Here is a 23,487-nt window from a genome sequence, read left to right on the forward strand (position 1 = left end):
AAAATAAATATAAATAAAAAATTATTTTAAAATAAAATAAGTAGATAAAAAGATAAAATAAGTTATATACACATATAAAACAAAAAAATATAAAAAAATTATAAGAAAATAAATATGAAAGTAAAATAATATTCATGATAAAATAAATATAAATAAAATAATTTTCATACACATATAATGATAAAAGAAATATAAATAAAATAGAAAATAATAATATCAAATATTAAAAAATTAATTTGTAAAATAAAATAATATATTAAAATAAATTTCAATTAAAAAGAATATGTATTGTTATACTATTCAGTTTAAAAACTAGTATAATTTAGTTTAAAATTAGTACAATTCAGTTTAAAATTAATATAGTTAGTAGTTCAGTTCAATTTACATTGTGGTTTAGTACAATTTAGTATAGTTCAATACAGTTTGATAAAACAAAAAATAGTTTCGTTCAGTGCAGTTTGATAAAACAAAAAATAATTCAGTTTGTTTGAACTGTTTTACCGTTCGGTTTAGACAAATTAGTTATTAGTTTAGTACAAATTTTAGTAGTACAATGCAGTTTAATTCTATTTGTCCACCCCTAGCTGTCATGTGTAACCTCAACCTGGTTCTTATATCACAAACTCATGATCCTCCCTTAGACCAAACCGGTCTTTCAGAAGAAGCTAAAGATCAAAGAGGAACAATGACTAGAAATTATTTAAGAAGTGTCAAAGTTACTAGACATTCGCTTTGATCGAAAAGTTACAAATACCATATGATTAGTCAATGTGGTCATGGTAAAAAAATCAAAAGTTATATGGTTTATGTGTATTGATTACACCGATCTCAATAAAGCATGTCCATAGGATACTAATCTACTTCCACATATAGATTGACTCGTTCACAACACATCCAGATATGAGCTACATAAGTAGTGGCTAATGATGCCTGAAATTGATAATAACTTAATTTTTATATATTAAAATCACAAATGGAATTTTGAAGTTAACAAACTTCTCCCTTGCAAAGATGAATGCCTTGGGGTTCAATGAAATTGATAATATTATTGTATCCTAAATTGTTACTTGCACCAAACATATACTGAAATAAAAAAATTACACTTGATATAAGTAACTTGATATATAAATCAATTTTATATAAATAATTGCTCATAGACTTACACCATCCATAATTGAATTAATGTAATATTCAACTATTCTCTTCTCGATGTAGGTTCCGTGACATGTGAAGTACATTGGGATCTTAGAACCTCTCTCAAATACATTGATCTTAAACCTTGATTTTTTTTCACAAGTAAGAGATATAAGTTCCGATCTCGCTCAATTATTTAATGTTATAGCTGATTGTGATTCAGTTGTAATAACCTATGAATTCATACTTCCTAACTTTGTTGCTTGTATATTTGTTTATAAATGAAACACGTTTTCCATGATGAGTACCTTATGTAATTAAATAAATTAAGTCGTAATCGACTACATAAAATTATTTTCTAGAAGATAAAAAATCAATATGATACAGAAAATGTTTCAAAGTCTGTTATTTTTTCTTTCGACATTCTGTTTTTCAGTATGAAACAAGATGAAAATCCAAAAAGAAACTCTTCTTGTCAATCTTCATCTTCTACGAATTTAATTGTCAAATAAGAAAGGGTATAACAATAATACCAAACACAAAATATAAAAATTTTATTAGAAACTAGCCTGAAACATATTTACTAGGATGGCATAAGTCTTAATTTCGCATAAGGTTTGTTCTTAACAGACACAACCTACACCCATCTCTCTGTATCTATATAATAAAGTACTCATGTCAACTCCACAGATTCCCTACAACAAGGCTGTACTCATGGGATTGGCAAAGAAATGCTCTCGGCAAATCAACTTTGGTTGGCTGGATGTGCTTCCAATAAGACCTTGAAGTAGAGTGGGTCCCCCATCAAATATATTTTGAAGCATCTTCCTCACAGTTAGATGTTTATCTAGAACCATCATTTCCAAGAGAGTTCTACAATTCTGTCAGAAACTCCAATTAGCATATACACTTAAAACCAACATACAAACACGGTAGCATGAGCAGTGACAACATACAAAATCATATCAACGTTTAGGCTCAAAATCACAAAATGAAAAACAAAAGAGCGTAGTTACAACTACACTGAGATTTTTTTTTCATTACACCATAACACAGAACTCCTTTATCAAGGTCTACCATGAATGCAATTGTAATACTTTTAAAATTTAAGGTGGTAATGTATAATGTGAAAATGGACGACAGTATAACTTTTAAAAACAAAAGGAAGGTTTATGTAGAATTTACAAATAAGAATATTCATGTGTCTCCAATAGACGGAACCCATTATATTCCTTGATTTCTCTCTCTTCAACATGGTACATGTGCATCCTATATAGTTTGACTATATTTCTAGTAGATGTAAGATCTTCAACGTACTCTCTCATTCTAAGGGCTAGACATTCCAAACATGAGATTTGATATTTGTAAATGGTAGGTGACATGAGGATTCCAACAAACCTTACTAGGTTAATCTTATTAGTTTAGACTCTGATACGTTGCTGAAAGGATTAGTGTCAAATCAGATTCTTGAATGGATTAGTGCCAAAACAGGTCATAGAGGATTGTACTGGTCTAGTACCATATTGAGAATAGAGAAACCTAAAGAAATATTAGGAATTTCGTGTGTTGGGTGCACATTAGTATTCTTATTTATAATTAATAAGCGATACAATAATAATTAATAAAATCAATATCTAATAGTGAAAAATATTTGGTAAAATATTTCCGTATCCGATCATAACAATCAACTTTTTTCTCTAACATTCCACCTTAAGCTAAAAAATAACACAAGCTTGTTATAAATATCATCAACATAAGACCTATTGGGAGACTTAGTAAACATGTCAACCAATTGGTAGTCCAAGCTGACAAACTAAATAATAGCAAAGCTAATAGATATTTTCTAGAAATGAATTTCTCTAAGTCAAAGTAACCATCAATCTTCAATATATTTTATCCTTTCAAATCATATATCTTTAATAGTAATAAATTTGAGCACACCAAGAAACTTCTCTATAGTATACCTAGATCATCCCTTGTTAGCTTCTTTTCACGTAGGATGGAAGGATAAAAACTGTGATTGCAAAATACGCATGCGCATTCACTGGGTGCCATGCAGAAATAGGTTTTGTATGCCACTGAAGTTTATAGTATAATTTTAATCTAGAGGAGTGGAGGCATATTTCAATAATACCTTGGGAAAAGGATTATTGACTCCAACTTATCTTAAAATTATTCTTTAAGGAAAAAATGAAAATAAGACAGTAACTAGACTGCTAACTAGCAATTTCAGAATAAAAGTGCAGTATTTTGAAAGTTTAGTAGAGTACCTGTGGATTCAACACGTCCATATGACGAATAATATCATCCTAATACATACAAATGAAATTGTCAGCAAATTTTTCCATTTTCTAATGAAGAATTAAAAATTGTAAAAACTTGATTTCGTTGCATCTCCAGTTATTATGTAATCGCTTATTTTTAATACATGTACTGCCATCAATCTTTTTTCATATTTTTCATTATAATATTTATGTAATGATTGTTTCAAACTGGTGGTTTCCTCTGTGATTACATTACTGTTTTTCTTCTCATTTTCCATTTTGCAACAGGTAATGATACATGATTTGGAGTAATAATAAAGAAAACAATTAACAGCATATATCAATAAATGTGACCAACCATTTAACTAGATATACTATAGTTTGATGCAGGTCCCCAAACATTCAGAATGAACTAAATCAAAATGACGGACACTCTTTGTATTACTAGGAGGATATGTGATGCGATGATGTTTTGCAAGTTGACATACATCACATTTAAATGATTCAACAAACTCTTTTGAAAATAAGAAAAGGAACATGGACTTTAGAACAAAAAAGGAATACGGTTGAAGATGAACACGGCCTATCACCTTCAAACAAATGGCCAATCAGAAGTTGTGAATTGTTGTTTAGAGACATTTCTGCAATGTTTCATAGCAGATCAGCCGCGAACATGGGTTGACAAATGATAGATGACCCTTGGGGTATTAGCATAGCTGATATGTTAGGGTACATAGTGATGCCTAGTATGAGCTTTTTAATAAAAAGAAAAACTAAAACATTAAGCCAGAGGACCAAATTGTCTAAGAGCACAGGGTTAAGGAAGGAATTGAAGTTTTAAACATACAGAGAAAAAGTATATTTTAGTTTCACTAAATACATTAAATAAAAAAGACATTGTAAAGTTTGCATACCTCCAACATCCCTGGGTTTTGCATCACTATCCCAAGAACACGACGTCGAAGTCCTCTATAAACAATGTTGTTGATGGTTCCATCTCCATTGATCCATGGCAATATTGGCACACATGACTCACCCAAAGAAAATTGGAGAGTTTCTTTCTCATGATCGACTCTGGATAAGCCTAGTCTGTCTTGCTTACAGCTTTCATTCCTGTCACTAGCTTGATTTTCAGGATCCACATCCTCACGTGGAAGATTGAGTATTGTCACTGTATGCACATTATCAATAGTAGTCCTTTCGCTTGGAGTATGAATAGATGAAGTATCCCTTTTATTTGATTTGTAAATCTCAGATGTATGATCACTTTCCTCAATAGCCTTTGTTGAGGAAGGTTGCACAAGATGATGAAAAGCAGACCCAGATGTCAAAAAGTACTTGTGACGGTACACAACATCAATGACACGGACAGTATCATAAGCATTGACCTATGCAGTAAAGAGAATCTTGTTATAGAAAGTGGTGGGAAAGAAACGAATAAGAAAAATAAAAATGAAGCATTTTAATCCAGCTTGGGAAAAAGTTGTTATGAATTTCTGCAAAAATCTTTCAATTTCTTCAGAGGGAAAACTGCTATTGTAAACCACTTCAGCAATATAAATGTGTCTGTGTAAATACATGTGTATGTGTGTATATACATGTGCATGAGCATGAGGGCGGGGAATCTGGTAGAAGAATACATCTACATTGATTTTATCAGTTTTAGAGCAATAAATCTGAATTAATCAAATTCATATGCATTCAGAATTAGGTTCATTTATTTCTATTATAGGAGATTCTTTTTCTGCTTATTTCCATACTCGTAGCAGAATCAGTATTTTAACTCTGCATAAGTATCCTATGTACTAGGACTCTGAATATTGAGAAGAATAAAAAGTATTTTCTCTATTCATATATGGTATAAGAGCTATGACTCTGACACTTTCAACCATGTTGAAGATGGCAATATCTGGTGCTTCTGCAAATGCATCTAGAACCTTGAAAGAGGTTTTAAGGAATATTTAGTCATGGTCTTCCACAACAGTGATGATGGTTTCCAAAGGTGGTCATGCTTTCCAAACCAGTCCAGAGGAGATTCATGAGCTTCCATCTACTTCAAAGATAAGCCTGCCTGTTGTGACCATGAAGCCCAATTTTAAGAGCATACAAGGACCAGATTCGGTATGGGAGATGACATCAGAGAAGGATCAAGCATTGCCTTCATTATATCATTATCTGACAAAGATGGATTTTGTACTGGAATATCAATAGGTTGTGAAAATACGTTGAATTACCTGAAGTGGTGTAGGAGAAACATCCCAGACTTTGGCAGTCATGATGTTAGGCTTCTTTTGTCAAGAAGTCTATCTTCCTCTCTAAACAACATTCACAAATAGAATATTGGACAAAAACAGTATATTATTCTGATGAACAAGAATACACTTTACAACACCCAACTCTCAAGCGAGCACTCTCCCTCCACAGGAACAACCTCTTGTCAACACAACTAATATAAAAAAAGCTCCCCCCACAGAAGGCCTCCCTGTCTTCTTATAAAGGCCCCCCAACCACCTAACCAACTAACAATAAATTCCTAAACTGTTTTTCTCTGCACCCATCATATCCTATCACCTTATATCCTATCATTACACCCTGTTGTAGAACAACCTTATCCTCAAGGTTGGAATCGTGAAACTTAATCTCTTGGCTCCTCTTCATCATCGTGTTATCATATGAGGGGAATGCACTGGCTACTGTCCTCCATTTCAGGTCTGGAGGCTTGGGTGGTGGTCTATATGAGAGAATTATTGACTTCTTTTGTTTCATTAATAAGAACTGCACTTTTTCCAAGATTCCCCTTGACCATATTACTATTCTATACTGTTTTCTGACCTGGTGACCTCTTACATTGTGGAGCACAAGTATTGCAGTTTGCTCTGAAACTGTTTGCATAGCTTCCATTTCTGAAGTTTCTTTCCTACCATCTTTACCTTCCACCCTTGTGAGTAATATAAGATGGCTAGTTAATAAAGATTCTGCAAGAAACCTGGAAATCCTTTGTGGCTATTGCTAGAAGCTAGATCTGCAGGTGTTATAACCTCAGTAGTTTCAGGATATGGATCTGTAACAGCCCTAGTGGATGCACCCATGGACACCCAAACCACAGCTGGGTCACTCCTTGACACCAGTGTTTTAACCCCATAGCTACACAATTCTTCCCCCTTCTTTATTGTTTTGACATACATACCACAACCTACCACTCTATCTTTACTAAAAACAACAGCTTTTGCAACTTTACTTGGAGAAGCAAAAGTCACAACCTTCCCATCCTGGTCTTCACCTAATGTATTTTCCCTACCAACATTTGTCACATTATCCACTATTATAGCAGCGAATTCTGCAACTTTCTCCACAGAAGCCACACCAATGTCTCCATCACAGTTTTCGTCATTGCCTTCCTCTTCACATATATTTCCTTTTCTCCTATCCTGCCCTCTAATTCCTGCAAAACCATCAACACTCAAAACAACAACTTCTGACATTCTACTCCCTAATGTAATGGTAACAACATTTCCCTCTTCACTGATATTCGTTTCTCTTTTCTTCTCCCCATTGGTTGAATTTTCTCTTTTCCATGAGGGTTTATTGGCTGTCTTGATGTCTAGCATACTACCTTTCACAACATCCCTCCCCATTTTTCCCTCTTTCTTTCCTTTCATGACAGATTTCTCACTTCTTGCTAAGTCCTTTATCTGAATCTTGATATTCTGCAACATTTCTTTTATTTCTTGGGTAGTTCTCCATTTTGCACTACAATGTGGGTATCTTTCTTCCTTCTTTTCTTTATCATTAGCCAAATACTCTCCTTCTTCAGAGAATTTCTTAGCTTTCTTGATGTTTTGCAGACTGTCTTTCATAGCATCCCTACCCTTCTTTACTTCTTTCTTTCCTTTCTTGTTGTCTTGCAGAAATTCCTCTTTCCCTCCCCTTCTTGCTCTGTCAAGAGATTTCTCCCTTCCTTTTGAGTTCATATCTTGATTCTGGTCTTCCAATATCACTTCTTTCAATTCTTGGATATTTCTTCTCCATTATGCTAGCACCTTTTTTTGTTCATTGGCCCACCTCTCCATAGTAGTGACTCTTCCTTCCATCACATTCTCCTCTCCAAGGGATCCGACAAGTCGGATCAAATTGTTAGGCTTCTTTTGTCAAGAAGTCTATCTTCCTCTCAAAACAGAACTCACAAACAGAATATGAGAAAAAAACAGTATATTATTCTGATGAACAAGAATACACTATACAACACCCAACTCTCAAAGGAGCACTCTCTCTCCACAGGAACTATCTCCTGTCAACACAACTAATATCAAAAAAAGCTCCCCCCACAGAAGACCTCCATGCCTTCTTATAAAGGCCCCCCAACCAACTAACCAACTAACAATTAATTCCTAAATTGTTTTCCTCTGCATCCGTTATATCCTATCACCTTATATCCTATCACATGAGGTGTTGATGAAGGAATATTGATGATGGTTGGAAGGTTACCACTATGTCGTCATTTGAATGAAAAATTGTATAGTATGGGACTGACATGGAAAGAGAGGTCTACAGACACAAAATTCCTATGAAGATCAAGAGAGAAACATTGATACCGATTTTGTGAGTGATGATATCTCACAAGGACACACTTGAATGACATTGAAGAAAGTTTATCTCAACTAGGTGTGAGGTTATGTATAAAGCATGTGGAAGAAGAATGTATGGAAGGGAATGAAGAAAAAGGATAGAGTGGGGTATCCAATCTATAAGGACAAATGTTGGCATCTGGTTAATGAGATAAGATATTGTATGGACAAAATCTCCCCAAAAGTGGCAAGGAAAATGACTGAAGAGGATGTGTATAAGGAATTTCAATGAGATGTCTGTTTGTGACTAAAAGGGCGATTGGGGCCATAAAAAACAAAGTCAATAAAAGTAAGGGATGAGAGGGGTTGGGTAGTACCAATGTTCCAAGCTTGTTTTTTAAACCATTGACCGTAGTTATAAAAGGAAAATTGACAGCTTTAGTAAAAGAGGAAAAAAGAGAACGATTATAGATATGTGATCAATTGCCCAAGAGTCAATAACTCAAGGATCAAGAGAAGGTGATTCAGAGAGACAAGCAAGAAGAATTACCAGTGTGTCACTAAAGTAACGTTACTACCTAATTGGTGAGTCACATACCATTTGATAAAGTCTTAAAATGTTGTTGGAGATGGATCAGTCGAGTATACAAGAGCAACAAATGACTCAGCAGTGCAAGTGGAATAGTTAGCTCCATCCATCTTCTCAATACTAACAATATAGTTTGGAAAAGGGGGGGAATCTATTTTGGAGGTTGATATGGGTGTTGGAAGACATTTTTTTTTTCTGAAAAAGCTAGAGGAAAAAAAATCCTTAATGGTTTGATAAAGTTCATAAATGCAGGTGTTTAAATTGACTTGGGACATAGCTCATACACCCAAATCCTAGTTCCGGTGTTTAAATTGACTTTGATCTACAAATCATAAGTTACTTAAATTAATGGTTTGGTAAACTGGTTACGTTTGAACATATGATTTTGGGTCTCAAACCATTGTTTGAGTAGAAGGAGGAAATAGATGCTTTCCATTGGGTCAAACCATGGGTTGAAATCAGACATTCTATAAATTATAGAAAAAAGAAAAGAGGGAGAAACCTTTAATGTTAGCCCAAATGCTTGAAGAGCATCAACAATCGAGCCATGTACCTCAGCTCCTGAATGACACCCAAAGAAAAATAAATGAAAAACTGCATACATTAGTCAATGTTATACATCATTAAATCACGGCATCTATACCTGGAAGGTTTATAACCTTGGAAATTTCTCCCATGCTTAATCCTTGGTCACCAGCCTTTTGGATGGCAGCATAAACAACCCTAAATACCTCAGCACAAATGCCATATGCATGTTCTGGATTGGAAAACTCTGACAACAATAGTCGCGAATAACCTGCCATAGCTTCCCAGGGTGATTCAGTATGATTTTCTTCTAGTGGTATAGGTTCACAAGATTTACCGATTTCAAATATATGGTCAGAAACAGAATAGTCACTAGTTTGGCTAATGCTTAATTGTAAATCACCCCCAAAAGGTTGGCCATAGTTATCATTATCCTTGAACAAATTTAAAATATCAACTTTTGATATTGTTGTTCGGTATGCAGAAACGGCAATACCAGGAAAACCTTTTTCCCGACGAGAAATAATTTCACCTTCTACTCCAAAAAAGGATTTTGGTTTCTTAACTTTATCACCATATGAAGATTCAATAACATCATATTTACGCTTTGCATTTCTCAAATCTTCAGCCTCTCCAATACCGTTGTCTGGTAGGCATGGCAAAATTGAAATGTCACCTGATGAAACTAAAGCAAACAAATGAAAAATGTCTCCACATTGTAAATCTTCAGAAATATTGGCACCCACTTCTATGAGGTCTTTGCCTCTTTCCTCCAGCCATGCAGAAAATTTAACAGCCTGCTTTCCAGTGTTAAATGGAAATGGTGACTTCAAAACGCTCTGCAAGAACTGTTGTGAAAGTTCAAAACGTTCATTGCCAGTGCCCCCAACCTGTCAAATGTTAATGTAATTAAACCCTTAGTAAAACACGCTTGGGCACACACACAAACTAAAAGAACTCTATATCAAAAAAGTTGAGTCAGAAATTTTATGAAAACTATAACTTGTGTGTTTATTTCTTGTCATTCTCAACCTAACAAAATCATGTTACATACATCAATGAAGCTTGCAATGAAAGATAACCTAACAACCGACTAATAGAAGACCAATACTAATCAGCTAACAGAAAACCACTTGTCTAACAAACTTTGCTAGCAAAACATTTAACAGAATAGCTAACAAACATGCTGTAGTGACAAAGGCCACTCTGGTTACTAACAGAAAACCAGTTGTCTAACAAACTATGCTAACAGAAAATATAATAATAGCTAACTAAATAGCTGATGTGGCAGAGACTACACAGTTTACAAACAAGATTTTTACTCTTCTCTATTATTCTATTACTCCATCGGCAAACTCAGATTTGAGAGGATTTCAAGACCTTTACGTTGTCCCTAATGAAAATAATCACAGACTTAGGTAGAGGATTTGTAAGAAAATAGACAATTTGAACTGAGATAGACACATAGGCAATATGTACACCCGCTAGTCTCACATTGCTTAGGAGTTTGGAGTGTACCAAAGCAATGTGGGACTTTGGAGTGTACCAAAACATAAGCCCACGACCGGTATCTAAGGGGAATGAGGGTTCATCTCCCAATGGAGGGCTAAGGGAAATCGTTTTCGTTCCCCACAGACGGCACCAATGTTCAGATCCCAAGTCCGTTGAGTGGCATTTTTAGGTCAATCACCACATCCGATATATTGTCCACTTTGGAGTCTAGATCTCTGTCAAGATTTTGTTCTTAAAAGACGTCTCAGAGAGTTGGAGGAGCGGGTACTTAAATTTCTCTTGGCCTCGACTCTTAAGTGATGTTGGACTATTGAGTATACCAGAACACAAGCCTCCCATCAAGGTCTAAGGAGAATGAGGGTTCATCCCCCAAAAGAGGACTAAGGGAAATCGTTTTTGTCATCCAATGACAGCGCCAATTTTTCGATCCCATGTCCATCATGTGATAATCAGTGTATGCATTGCTAGGCTTATCACTATTTCACAAGATGACTAGTGTAAAGATGACTACATTAACTAACAACACAAAGACAAGTACATAAAAAATCAAATGTATATATGATGCCTTTAATAAAACAAATGAGATTTAGAACACCTTACCATAATTTTTTTCTCTCTAAGATAGTTAAAAGCAGCAAATAGATCATGTTCTGAGTATCGCCGAAGAATGTCTGCTAGTAAATTTGGTGGCTGAGGACCGCTTGAGGTGCTTAAGAAAACAAGTTTAAATAGCTCTACAGCATTTGAAATAGCCAATGATTCATTTACTTGTCCATAAACATTAGTCATATTATTCAGAAACCTAGTAAATTTTTTATCAAGTCGCCGACGACGATGTGATCTTTGGGAGGTAAGCAAATGGGTCTTCCCATCATGACTCTGAACAATTTCACAAGGAATAGCTGATGTACTTTCTTCATTTTCTTGAGATTCCTGTCCAAAAAAGATTTTTTAGTTGGTGTGTCAGACAGATTTCAGAATACCTGATGACTGTAGACCATAAATTATTAAAAAAAAGGGAAAAAGATTCATCCAAGAAGGATAAAGAGAAGAAAGCAAAAGGAAAATTATGAAATTAAAACTTAAATACAAGATTCAGCAAGAAATATGTTAAGTCTTTTTTAGATACTCAGAATCAATGATTTGACACAACTGTTGTTAAAGTCTTAGAGAATTACATGCCCATCAGCGTTCACATTTGCCTCTGAGCACCCTTCATATTGCAATTGACCCTTTTGTGAGGAGGCATCCAGCTTAGCCATCATCTTGCAGTGAAGAATCTCCTCAAGGGCTTTCTTGATATTTTTGTTCTCAAAGTCATCCCAAGCTTCTCTATTTAGACTTCTCATTTGAATTTCAACATCTGGACTAGAATTATTTGAGATACCTCTACAGGACTGGGAACGCACAAACTCTTTGCATTCATCTGAGTTTAAGGACATGTTCTGGGACTTCTGCAGATGTTCTGCATATCGTTCACTAAGTATGTTACAGAGTTTATTCACTGCTTTCCTAAATCTCATGTTCGCATTCAACAAATTCATTCTTCTCATACAAGCACTTGGAGAAGTTGGTAGATCAGAAATCAACGTCCAATCTACACGATGATATTTGGCACCAAGAACAGCACGGTGTTTAACATATTGGATCACCAACTGCCTGAAATGACATAAAATCATACATAATCAGACCACAAGTATAATAATGATATATTTATAGCCTTACAGGAGAGCAGACAACTAATAATTTGAAATACAGTAAATATGCCAAACTTACAGAATAATAGAATGGACACAGACCGGGGAGAAAAGTACTTGTTATATTATTAAATACTAATCCTTGACACTTTGATGCTATTTATACATTATAGTTCAAGCCTTTTTTTTTTCAAAAAATGTTCTGGTTAATAAAAAATTGTTTCATAAAACCAGTACTAATATCAATTATAAGTAATTTCTTTAGTTTTTATCCTATGCAAGTTAATCACAATTCTTAAAATAACTATTCCACATCAATTAGAGTCACAATAGTTTTTGTAAGAAGTTATCACAAAAATACACATGACAAAGAACTCTCTTTTGATTTAAGTTTGCATGTTTGCATTACGGTTCCACTAATAATGCTAATAAAATAAGACTATACAGACATCATATTTATAAATTCAGAACAAACTGAAAATTTAAGCAAGAAAAAGAGTTGACTTATTTCATTCAATTTCTCTATAATATATAAATGGTCCAACTTCAGAGAGCCATTATTTCCACACCTAATCTAAACTAAAATAAGTGTTGCTTAGATTTACCAAGGTCCCTAAAATTTCTCTTACCTATCTGTTTTGTCTGACCAAATGAATCTTCTATGACGTGTTGGCTTCACTTTGTTGACACACTGGTTAATGAAGGGGGTACAGTCTTCAGGCACACTTTCCTCAAATTCTTGCATATCTGTGGCACAGTCTCCTGAGTGCACGTCCAAATTATGTGATTCTTCAATGTGCGTGTCCACAACATCAGTTAATGCATCAATTCTGGCATGTTTTGTGGGCCTGAGATGAGTGGATTTGACTTTCCTAAGACAAGATGAATTACCCATGCCTTCAAGCGAAGTATCCTCTTTCTCATCATCTTTGAACTGATTAACAAAATGGCGACGACGCTTGCACGAAAACATGCTATGTACCTATAAGTGGTAGTAATAGGAAAGATTTTCAAGAGTTACTCATATTGAAACAGTGGTAACAATACAATGAGTTGAATTTTTACCATAAAATAAAAATAAGAATCACTTCTCATTTAAAAAGTTTGAAATTCTGAGAGTTCATTTCTATTTAGAGTTTTCAGTATCATACCAGACTGTCTCAAACTATAAGCAGCAAAAAAATCAAGAAACGAAGTGTTTGAGAAATTTCATCCAGTTAATTTCCTGCCATAAAGGTTTCTAGTCAACTACAACTACACAATCTTGCTTTCTTATAAATAAATGAAAAATAATATTATTTTGGGAGAAACGTATTAAAGTGATAAACACATTAAGGAAAGCACAAAATGATATTTTATCCTCAAGGATATACTCACCTATAATACTTTATAAGGGGGGAGTGGGGGGGATTGAAACTGATTGCATTTGCCTTTCCAAAAGGGATAAACAACAAAACCAAGTCTACAACTTGAAACAAACTAACCTGCTCCATGGTAAGATTCAAATCTTTAGCAATCTTCTCGGAGTCCCTATATGAAATTTTTTCACTGAAATTATCCTTCGTTACATGCTTTAAAAGCTCAGCACGTTGTTCTGCTGTCATAACATGAGTAGATGCCCATGAACGGAAGCGGAAAAGCTAACAATAAACAATTACTATATTCAGAGTTTGAACTGATACCATGATATCAAAATATAATATTGGTTAAGAAATAAGGCATTAAAATTGAGAAATATTGAAATTGTGCACCGAAGATAAACTTGTAGGTTACCTCATGGACCACGGATCCAGGAAATGCATATGAAGCAGCTTTTTGATCAGCAGTAGCATAGTGATACTCCAATGTTTTCCAATATTCATTGACTGCATCTCTATTAGACAGAGTAAAATCATGTCTGACTCTTGGTCGAAGATCAAGAGATATAAAATTTAAGGATGCTGCATCATTTGAAATGGGTTCCTCAATATAAGGCCTAAGCTCCATGGTGTGAGTATGAGGGGTTTTGATTCCATCTCTAGATTTCAAATCAGTTACCATGCGAATCAACTACACAAACAAATTCACATCAAGCATGCATCAATAAAATTTTAAATTAAATGGTAATTTTACTTATTTCTGTTAACTTTTTCCTCTAATTGGTAATTAGCAGCTCTTCATCTTTCAGAAACTTAATTGAACGGTGGGAGAAAAGAAGAACAAACTTATTCTACATACAGTAAGTACATTATCACATAAAACAAGATGAACAAAACTAAGTTGCAGCATCAATAACCAATCACTCAAATAAAAGTGAAAAATACAAATAACCTAGCAGGGATGAAAAACAGGTAAAATAACCATGTTGAGAATAAATCAGATACATAAAAGTTTTCCGAGCTATGAGAAGGAATACAGAGTAAGTTTGAGTTAATCAGTTTGTGACAAACATGCACTGCCTAACCAACTGGTTAAGTAAAATGGTTTTGTTTTACTTCAGAATTTGTAAGTATTTCATTAACATTTTTAACACTAGTGCAGCCAATCAAATGAATAAAATGGTAATCTGGTTGGCTTCTATTCGTATGTGTGATTTTAGAGTAATCAAAATAGGAGGAAGAACAATTCTTCTGTATAATATTGAGTAATAAAAAATGTAAAAGTATAGGCATGGCTGCCAATTACATAATAAATGCAGAAGGGAAAGTAAATTAAAAAGGAATATACCCAAATAAGAGAGATTTTATTTTAACCCAAAACCAACCAAATAAGAATACTATTGTTAATTATTCAATCTTTTAGAAAATAAAATCTAGTTGTCTAATTACTTCCTAATATCTATATACAACTGTAAACATTATGCATAAGTATTTTAAATCATACCTTGATTAACCACTGGTTACCCATCACTCTTAATAAAAACACAAATCATAGACATAACATAAAACATAATTGAGTAAAAAACTCTTTAGGCTCTTGTCAGAAAAACATTTGTAGTAAAGGAAATTCACAAACTCAAAATCAGCATTCTAAATGTGACAAATTATGCACTGACATTACTGGTTGAGTAGCTCTCCCAACTCCCTACCACAGCAACATAGGGTAGGGATGAATGGAACTAACTGAGCATGGAGATAGAAAACAGATAGAAAAAAGACAATCCTTAACTTTGACTGAAAAAAAAAAGTTTCCGGTCACGATCTTTCCCTAAGAGTGATAAAAAAAAAGTAGTTTTGTCCACCAATGATGACTGCAACATGTCAAGGAATTGATAATTTTTATTTGGTGAAGTTGACTCTAGACCCTGGCATGTTAAGTGGTTGAGTACTCCACCAACCTCAGTCGGAGACAGTAATAGATGGAACCAGGAAAATAAAAATAATTGCTAAAGATATAAACTTTTCAATTAAAGACAAAGACTTCAATTTAACTCAATAGGCATACCTTTAATCGCCGTAAAATGTCAATAACTAATGACAGCCTTCCCTTTGCTTGACCATCCATCAAACACTTGTACTCCTCTAGAGGGAGATCAGCCAGATGTAAACCCATCTTGCACATTTCAATCATTTCTTCATATTTTCTAGTAGACCCAACCACTTGTAAGAATAGTTCAATTGGCATTTCTTTAATAACTTCTTCTAGAGAAAATAGTTTTCTGCTACTGAGAGGAGTATCAGTTAGCTCATTTTTACATATTTTAGATGATAAAGCATCAACATGGCCAGTTGACCTATGCAGACAATCCCAAATATAACTATGCAGCAGCTTAGCACGAATCATTTTTGATAATACAAATCCATTTACGCGCATGGCCTCTGCTTTACTAACCTGCCCATCTGCAACTATAACGCTTTGACTTTTTTGAATATCCTCCATTACAGGTATCAATTCATCATTTTTCTGATGTGAAGTACTTTTCCTGCGAATATAATTATTAAATGATCGTATTCTATCTTGAATTTCATCGAATAACTCTGGAGATAGACTCATGGATGGATGCACAACTACCACACAATCTTTTGTCCTGGAATATTCAGAAATAACAGGCGAATGTACTGTTATGCATTTGACCTGCTCTTGTTCTTGAAGTTTGCTTAATATTCGGTCCATAGTCTTGCGTTCCACTTTTGTAGACTTATCCTTCTCAAAGCTATTAAGCCACCTATTTAGTTCAGGTTTCAAAATGAATCTTTCATCCTGCATGGGGAAAAATGCAAAAATGACTTAGGAACTATGGATATAAATTTTAAGGAAAAAACTTTGTGCAATAGTAATAGGAAGGGGAAGAAAGACAAACCTTTAGCCTTTCAAGTATCCTGTTTGCCCTTCTAGTGTTATCCACACTTAAAGATAAACTTGCATGTCTTTTGTATGATCCAGTAGAAAATGGTTTCAACACATCAGATGGAAATGCTCCTGATGGTGCATTGTCTGCATCCACCGATGAACAGACCAATTCGCAGTGAGAACTCGTACCTCTTTGATCAAGGACCAAATCTTGCAAGTCTGTTGACGTTTCTACAATGTTTGACTCAATATTTCTAGGAGATACACTTGATAATTTTGAACCAATTAATATATCTTCCAATTTTGCTTGATCAGCGAGTTCTGTACTGGCAGTCGAAGCCACAAATTCAGATATTATTTTTGAACTGTCAGGCACATGGTTTAAAATCTTATTTTCATCAAGCTTGCAAATAAGTTCAACTTCTGGTTCAAGTTTGAAATTTTTAGAAGTCCAAACTCGAATTGCCTTAGATTTTAGGCATTGTTCCTCCTTCACTTTCATTCCAAATCTATAGCACAAATTTACAAGTCGAATGTGGCTCTTTTTCAGTTCAATCCCAAGCCTCTCACAAATCTGTTACAGAAAACACGCAATATATTCAAAGTGAAAAGGCAACAATATTCAAATTTAAGGAATCACCACAAAGAAGCCTCAATGATAAACAAATCTTCACTTGGAGCCAGAAAGATGAAAAGGACAAGGAGCTCATTTCAGTCAAAAGTGTTCACAAGTGAATACAGGAGACAGACAAAAAGAGAAAGGTGGTCCAGCAGTAGATATTATATGTTAAATGTAAAACATTTGTGGTATAGAAGATTTAAATCCCACGCATATAACTTTTGCTTATTCTTTCTCTTTTTCAGCAATTACCAAAGAGGATAATATAAGAATAAAAATTGTACCTCCTTCAAAGTGATACCACAAGATCCTGCAGCATCAATAATATCAAAAATTTGATGCTCAATGGGAAGCTCCACATGCTGATCAATAATTTGACATGTTTTTCCGGAGTTCAACTTTTTATCTTCATTTCCAGATCCAGCAGTTATTGGATCAAGTAGCCGCAGGCAAGCCTCAATCTGCAAACACTTAAAGACTTACATTTAGATTACCCCCAGAATAAAGTTAAGCCTAAAAGGGGAGATGGAAAGAATTGGCTGATCCACTGAAGGTATAAAGTACAAAATGTTCAATTGATATGAAGAGTATCATTTCACTGTGTAACCATTGGGCATAAAACATATCAATCTACATTAATCTAAAAGACTGAAGAATAGGTGAAAAAAGAGATTTGGTTACTCAGACAATCAATAATATTAACTCATGACAAAAATAGGGAGAATTTGTCATCACAGCCATGTTTATATGAAAGGATTGTATTAAAGAACAGACCACCACTTACCACATCTTATGTTTTCAGGCAATTAACCAATTAGGTTAGTTCTTGTCTTGCAACAGTAAAAATGTCATACTTAGAAATTTATTGCAAACTCTAACCATCTGTTTTTACCCTTAATAATACATTTTTACTGTTTTTATCCTTAATGATACAGATTGTTAAAGCACAGAACCACAACTTAACCAAATTTTATGTTTTCAGGCAATGAATTAATCAAATTCATTCTTCTCTTGCAATAGTAAAAATATTTCCTACTTAGAATTAAAGGGCAAAAATGACACATTGCAAATTCTAACCTGATTTTACCCTTAATGAGACTTTTTATTCATTATTTATTTTTTCACATAATAATGTGACTAATAAGTTGAGTTTCCTTCCTAGAAGAAGAAGAAGAAGAAGAAGAAGAAGAAGAAGAAGAAGAAGAAGAAGAAGAAGAAGATTTGTAATGCTTGCCGGGAAAGACATCGCAGAGACAATTGTAATCTACAGCAGAGACTAATAATTCATCAAAATAAAACATAAAAGTAATGATACAGTGTGTAAACTAACCAACCTTGCCATTCACCTTGGCATCAAACTGCTCCACAATACCATCTGCTTTCAACCTTTGTGAAATCTGGTCACACAAGAGCAATAAGGCAATCTGGAAATAGCAGAAGACATAATTATAATTTGGTAAGTCCAAAGTAAAAAAAAAAACATACTTGTCTCCAAGCCCTTTGTCTTTGACGCGATCCACAGTAATCAAGATCCTTCTTAATATCCGACACAAGAAGAACCTTGAAGAAATATATCACAATGAAAACATGAGCACAGATGATGATATGAAGTGGTCTGGTTGGTAACTATAAAGAGAATTGAACAAAAAATAACCTTGCCATTGGCTTTTTCAAGTTTGTCACATATAGCTTTCATTTGAGGAGAATAATCCTTTAGATGAACATCCGTTTGAAACGTGGTTCCATCTGCATCCTCCTCTTCATCATCTGGGGAGTTGAATTTAGTAATTTCAAACTCAAACCTTTGATGACAGGAAAGTTGTTTCGCATAGCGACGTAAGTATACTAAATGGGTAGTTACACCCGGGTAATTTTTGGATTCACCGAAACTGGAGATTTGTTTCTTCTTCTCAATCGCAGAGCGCTTAACAATCAAACCTTGGCACTCAAGACTCCTCAACACATAGTGGAAGTTATTGGCATCAATGCGCAACTGTTTAGCAAGCTGAGTTTGAGTGATACCATTGCCTCTAGCATTAGCAAGAAGGTGAAGGACACGCGTTTGGGCATGTTGGAGTGATTGTGACTCGTACAGACCAACAAAGTTGTCAACAAGGCTTGATTGAGGAAAGATCTTTAAATTGAGCTTCTCAGCATCCTCTAATTCCGAAGAAGATGGTTGTGGTTCAAAACGGAGACCTGGAATGCGTACTAGGTTCGTCCATATGGCTCTTTTGACGGTGCGATTTAGATGGAGATTGGCGGATGAAAGAGTGGGTGAACCTTGCAGTTTGTCCCATAAGGCTGCAAGAGTGACCCCATCTTCAATCCCACCACATATCTCTTCCACCGCCACATTGACAACGGAGTCCATTCTCTTCTCTACACTTTAGTAAGTAGTTTGATAAGATGAAACCAATCAATAATGCTCAAAAACTGGACAAAGCTGTCTAATCCCTAAATTCATTCTTCCTTGTACAGTCAATGTTTACATGTCTTCCAAACTAAGAACCTGTTCATATGCTTAGACACTCCACCACAACTACCTCACGATTTGACCAATAATTAACCCATATTTAATCCCTTCCCTCCACTAACCTAACCACAAGACTTATTTCAGAATCTCTAAAACAACAGGGATGTAATTCTGCACCAGAAACCCGTGTGTGAAAATTAAAATGCTACTATCTTACTACTCACGAAAACTTAGCTCTTCATATCAGCAAATTGATTGGGTTCCCTAAGCAGAACAATACAAGACCAACATTCTTTCAGGCCAACCATACACTACATGAATCACACGCAAATGATCAACATATTTCAAATATCATTAACATCATAATGTATATCCATCTAACAAACAGCCATCAGAATAAATAGAAACACCAAATTATACAATCACAATGTGAAAACAAATGTAGGACTTAGCACCCCTTACCTTGGGATCCTTTCAGTTTCTTTTCCTTGCACCAACAGAAATTCCCCTATAAACTTGAAATTTCCAGCAACTTGTTCTCCTGTTCTCACAATCACTCTCTCGGCCAAGTGTTTCTAGGCACTATTCCTGTAGATTAAAACTCACGTGCCCCCTTCTCTCTGTTCCCCCTATAAACATAACAGCTATAAGCAAGCATAGATTCGAACCCTAAACCCCACATCTACAACAAAATCCTAAAATCCAATTGAGCTAGCTTAGTCATTTATAAAACTAATGCATCAATAATTTATATATATTGCATCATGGCCACATAATAAAAAAATAAAATTAAATATACACATTCTAGGATCTTACAGCATCTCTCGAAAATCTCCGGAATAATGACTATATATAGTATTCGTATGAGCTGTGACCTTTATGACCTATAATCTATATTCTTATCCTGTTTTTTTTAATTTTTTTCATGTCATTAATTATCCTTAATCCTCTTTTTATCTAATGTAGATTATAATTTTTAGACTTAAATGCTTATTTGATCCCAGACATTAAGTGCCAAAATTGTCAAAATTGAGTCCCCCCGTTAAATGGACAATCACAGAGTTAACTTTCAGCTTACGTGGCAAAGGAGTCTGCCTTTTTTTTTTTCCTCTCTCCTCTGCCTTTTCCTGAAATGCCCCAACGTTTTTTTTTATATCTTTATTAGATGCTTTTCCTGCAAAACCTACTTCCATTATCAACTTAGAAAGCACCTCATGCTATTGCAACAAAACTTCATGGCAATAACAGCAACAAAACTAATAAAATTGTGTTAAAATACTTATCAGCCACCCTTTAAGACTACTTTTCTGCAAAATACTCCAGCATCACATATAATAAGGTTGAAACCATAAAATGAATGTTGGCTCCATGTTGGTAAAATATACATTGGCATATTCACAGACACATAGAGTGCAGGTTATTTGCCCTCACTTTGCCCCATTTGACTAGGTATCCAACACAACTGAACCATACAAAGAAAACCAAATTACAAAATTACAGAGTATTTATTTGACCAAAAAATGCGTATTTTGGTGGATGGAGGTCCTCAGAAGTTTCAAAAACTAATAGAGGCTTTGAGATCAATCTTAGGATGTGTCTGTAATACTGTAAGGCCTACAAGATCCGTTCACTGCAGTTGGCAAGCTTGATTCAGGTTCCGGCTGAATCTGAGGCTTCAATTAAAATCAGACATCGTCTTCTTTTTTTTTTGTTAAAAACAAAACCCCCCAAAGAGAAGAATTTAAATAAAACCCTGAAAGTGAAATCTTCAAATAAAACAAAGAATACCAGCTTGTTCCTCTCAGCCTCCGCAGAACCTCGGTGATATCCTCCTTCGAGACTTCGTTCCCGCCTCCACCGGAATGGCACGTGTTGCCGTAACAGGCTTCGGCAGTTTCGCTGGCTGCCGTCGCGGAGGCACAACAGCAGCAGCAATGCCGCGACGAGAACGGACTTGACAACGATTGCGACAATGGCGCCCGTGGAGAGCTTCTTGGACTTCTTACGCGTGGTGGCCGGAGTCGAATTGGAGGAGAGAGACGGCGCCGGAGCCGGAAAAAAGGGGTTGCAAGCCTTGAACAGCGGGCCACAAAGATCTACGTTACTTGAGGGCCGTTGTGTTCCAAAAAGAGGTGGGTTAAGTTGTTGATGGAGAAAGGTATTTGACCGGTGAAGTTGTTGGAGAAGAGATCCAAGCGAGGCGAGTGAGACGAGCCTTGGAGGGAACTCACCACATAAGCATTTAAGCCTAATTTTTAATATGTCGACCTATATCATGTTCTGCTGAGGTGTCCCCTCCTCGACTTCCTGATGCACTTTATAATAATACCATCAGTATTATTTTTTAATTTATTTTTACACACACATACATAACTAAATATTTATTTAATTTATAGATGATGTAAATATTTTATTATTTTATTAATATATTTATATTATTCTATAATATATATATATATATATATATATATATATAATTTATTAAGATATAAACGTTTTCTTATAATACTAATATTCTATATTTTTTTAATTCTGTTTACTAAATTTAATTACTATTATTATTATTATTATTATTTTAATAGTAACATTATTATTCATTATTATTTTTATTTAATTAATTATTTGGTTAATTTTTCTAATCATATATATAATTTATTATTACACTATATATATATATATATATATATTTATATTGTATATGAAAATATAATCCTAATATATTGTATAATCATACATATTAAGAAATAAAAATAATTTATATTTATAAAAAGTATAATCCTAATATATTGTATATGAAAAGTATTGTATTGTAAAGTTTTAGATGTTACAATTTCTAATTCTAAAATATGAAATTTTATAACCAATATAAACTGATATTGTAATTAATAAATAATTTTTGTTTTCATTGAAAATATATAACTGAAAAATTGGAGGAACTCGATTAAAAAGTACCTAATATATTACAAAAGTTCAATTGAAAATATTAACTGAACCAGGTTTAAAACATAATTAACTCTGAAGAAAAAAATAAAATATAAGATGTATATATAAAGTTAAAATAGATTATGATAATAAAATATAACAAGCTTAATATTTTTTAAGAGAACGCTGCTTTAATGAAAAAGTATAAGAAATCATCTTAATAATAGTTATCTTTAAAATTTTAAAAGTTTAATATCTTTTCTCTATTATATATAATTAAAAGAAAATAGGGTTAAATATGTTTTTAGTTCCTTGGTTTTAATTCCTCTTTCTAAGGTATAGTTCTTCAACTTTAGAAATTTTTGGTTTTATTCTTTTTTATCAAATTTTTTTAATTTTATTTGTTGTTTCAAGCATGTTTCATTATAGTATTTGGATTGTTTACACTCTTTGACACATTTTTGCTTCAATGTTAATTTAGAAATGCATTTGAAACAACAAATAAAGTTAAAAAAATTTGGTAAAAAGAACTAAAATCATAGTTTTCTTAAGTTGAAGGACTAAATTGTATTGAAAGAGAGACTAAAACCAAAATCGCTCTAAAATATAACAACTAAAAACATATTTTACAAAAAAATATTAATAACAAAAGCTATATTTATATTCTAAATCTATTTTTTTTTATGAGGAAAAAAAAAAAAGTGCAGCTTAGCATGGGATGCAGGCATGGTTGTAGGGTGGCGAGAGGCTAGTATTGAAGCAGGAGGGTGGATCGCACGTTTAATTAGCTGTAAAAATAAAAGTCGTATTTATTTACCTTTAGCTTTTCCTTTTATTAATTTGTTTTGAAAGCAATTCTACCTATGAAAAACCATTGAAATGTTTGGTTTCCAAAGGTTATTATATGAAACAGTT

At 34.0% G+C, this 23,487-nt stretch overlaps 2 protein-coding genes across 10 annotated transcripts; both read right to left on the minus strand.

Moving 5' to 3' along the window:
• Positions 1 to 1,653: 1,653 nt before the first annotated feature.
• Positions 1,654 to 21,920, minus strand: LOC106777531. 9 transcript variants are annotated; one of them, XM_014665118.2, is made up of 19 exons: positions 21,439 to 21,920; positions 20,729 to 20,824; positions 20,113 to 20,279; positions 18,829 to 19,556; positions 18,660 to 18,734; positions 18,509 to 18,571; positions 17,459 to 17,635; positions 16,566 to 17,129; positions 15,710 to 16,465; positions 14,060 to 14,335; positions 13,771 to 13,926; positions 12,916 to 13,268; positions 11,768 to 12,248; positions 11,190 to 11,522; positions 9,196 to 9,967; positions 9,055 to 9,113; positions 4,313 to 4,786; positions 3,405 to 3,443; positions 1,654 to 2,015 (listed from the first exon to the last, which is right to left on the minus strand). In XM_014665118.2, the coding sequence occupies exons 4-19, from the start codon at positions 19,546 to 19,548 to the stop codon at positions 1,830 to 1,832; spliced, it is 5,484 nt and encodes a 1,827-aa protein (XP_014520604.1). In that variant the 5' UTR covers positions 19,549 to 19,556; positions 20,113 to 20,279; positions 20,729 to 20,824; positions 21,439 to 21,920; the 3' UTR covers positions 1,654 to 1,829. The 9 variants fall into 9 exon arrangements, with proteins under 9 accessions (XP_014520604.1, XP_022643299.1, XP_014520601.1 ...); XM_022787578.1 differs by having other exon boundaries at positions 20,729 to 20,833; XM_014665115.2 differs by lacking the exon at positions 20,729 to 20,824.
• On the minus strand, positions 4,797 to 9,042 carry LOC111242777. The gene is made up of 2 exons (XM_022787582.1): positions 5,633 to 9,042; positions 4,797 to 5,465 (listed from the first exon to the last, which is right to left on the minus strand). Exon 1 carries the CDS (start codon positions 7,367 to 7,369, stop codon positions 6,362 to 6,364), a length of 1,008 nt encoding a protein of 335 aa, XP_022643303.1. The 5' UTR covers positions 7,370 to 9,042; the 3' UTR covers positions 4,797 to 5,465; positions 5,633 to 6,361.
• Positions 21,921 to 23,487: the final 1,567 nt, after the last annotated feature.

The sequence above is a fragment of the Vigna radiata genome, chromosome 11 (assembly GCF_000741045.1).
Source record: "Vigna radiata var. radiata cultivar VC1973A chromosome 11, Vradiata_ver6, whole genome shotgun sequence".
NCBI classification, from domain to species: Eukaryota; Viridiplantae; Streptophyta; class Magnoliopsida; order Fabales; family Fabaceae; genus Vigna; species Vigna radiata.

Bases quoted from the DNA above. Each gene is read 5' to 3' on its own strand.
- LOC111242777 (XM_022787582.1), bottom strand. From the start codon at position 7,369: ATGAACTCAAAAGGAAGGGAGAAATCTCTTGACAGAGCAAGAAGGGGA.
- LOC106777531 (XM_014665119.2), bottom strand. From the start codon at position 19,548: ATGGACTCCGTTGTCAATGTGGCGGTGGAAGAGATATGTGGTGGGATT. The intron at 17,130-17,458 runs GTACAATTTTTA...TTTCTGTAACAG, and splicing joins GTGGTATCACTTTGAAGGAG to ATTTGTGAGAGGCTTGGGAT. The intron at 3,444-4,312 runs GTATGCAAACTT...TGTATGTATTAG, and splicing joins AAAACCCAGGGATGTTGGAG to GATGATATTATTCGTCATAT.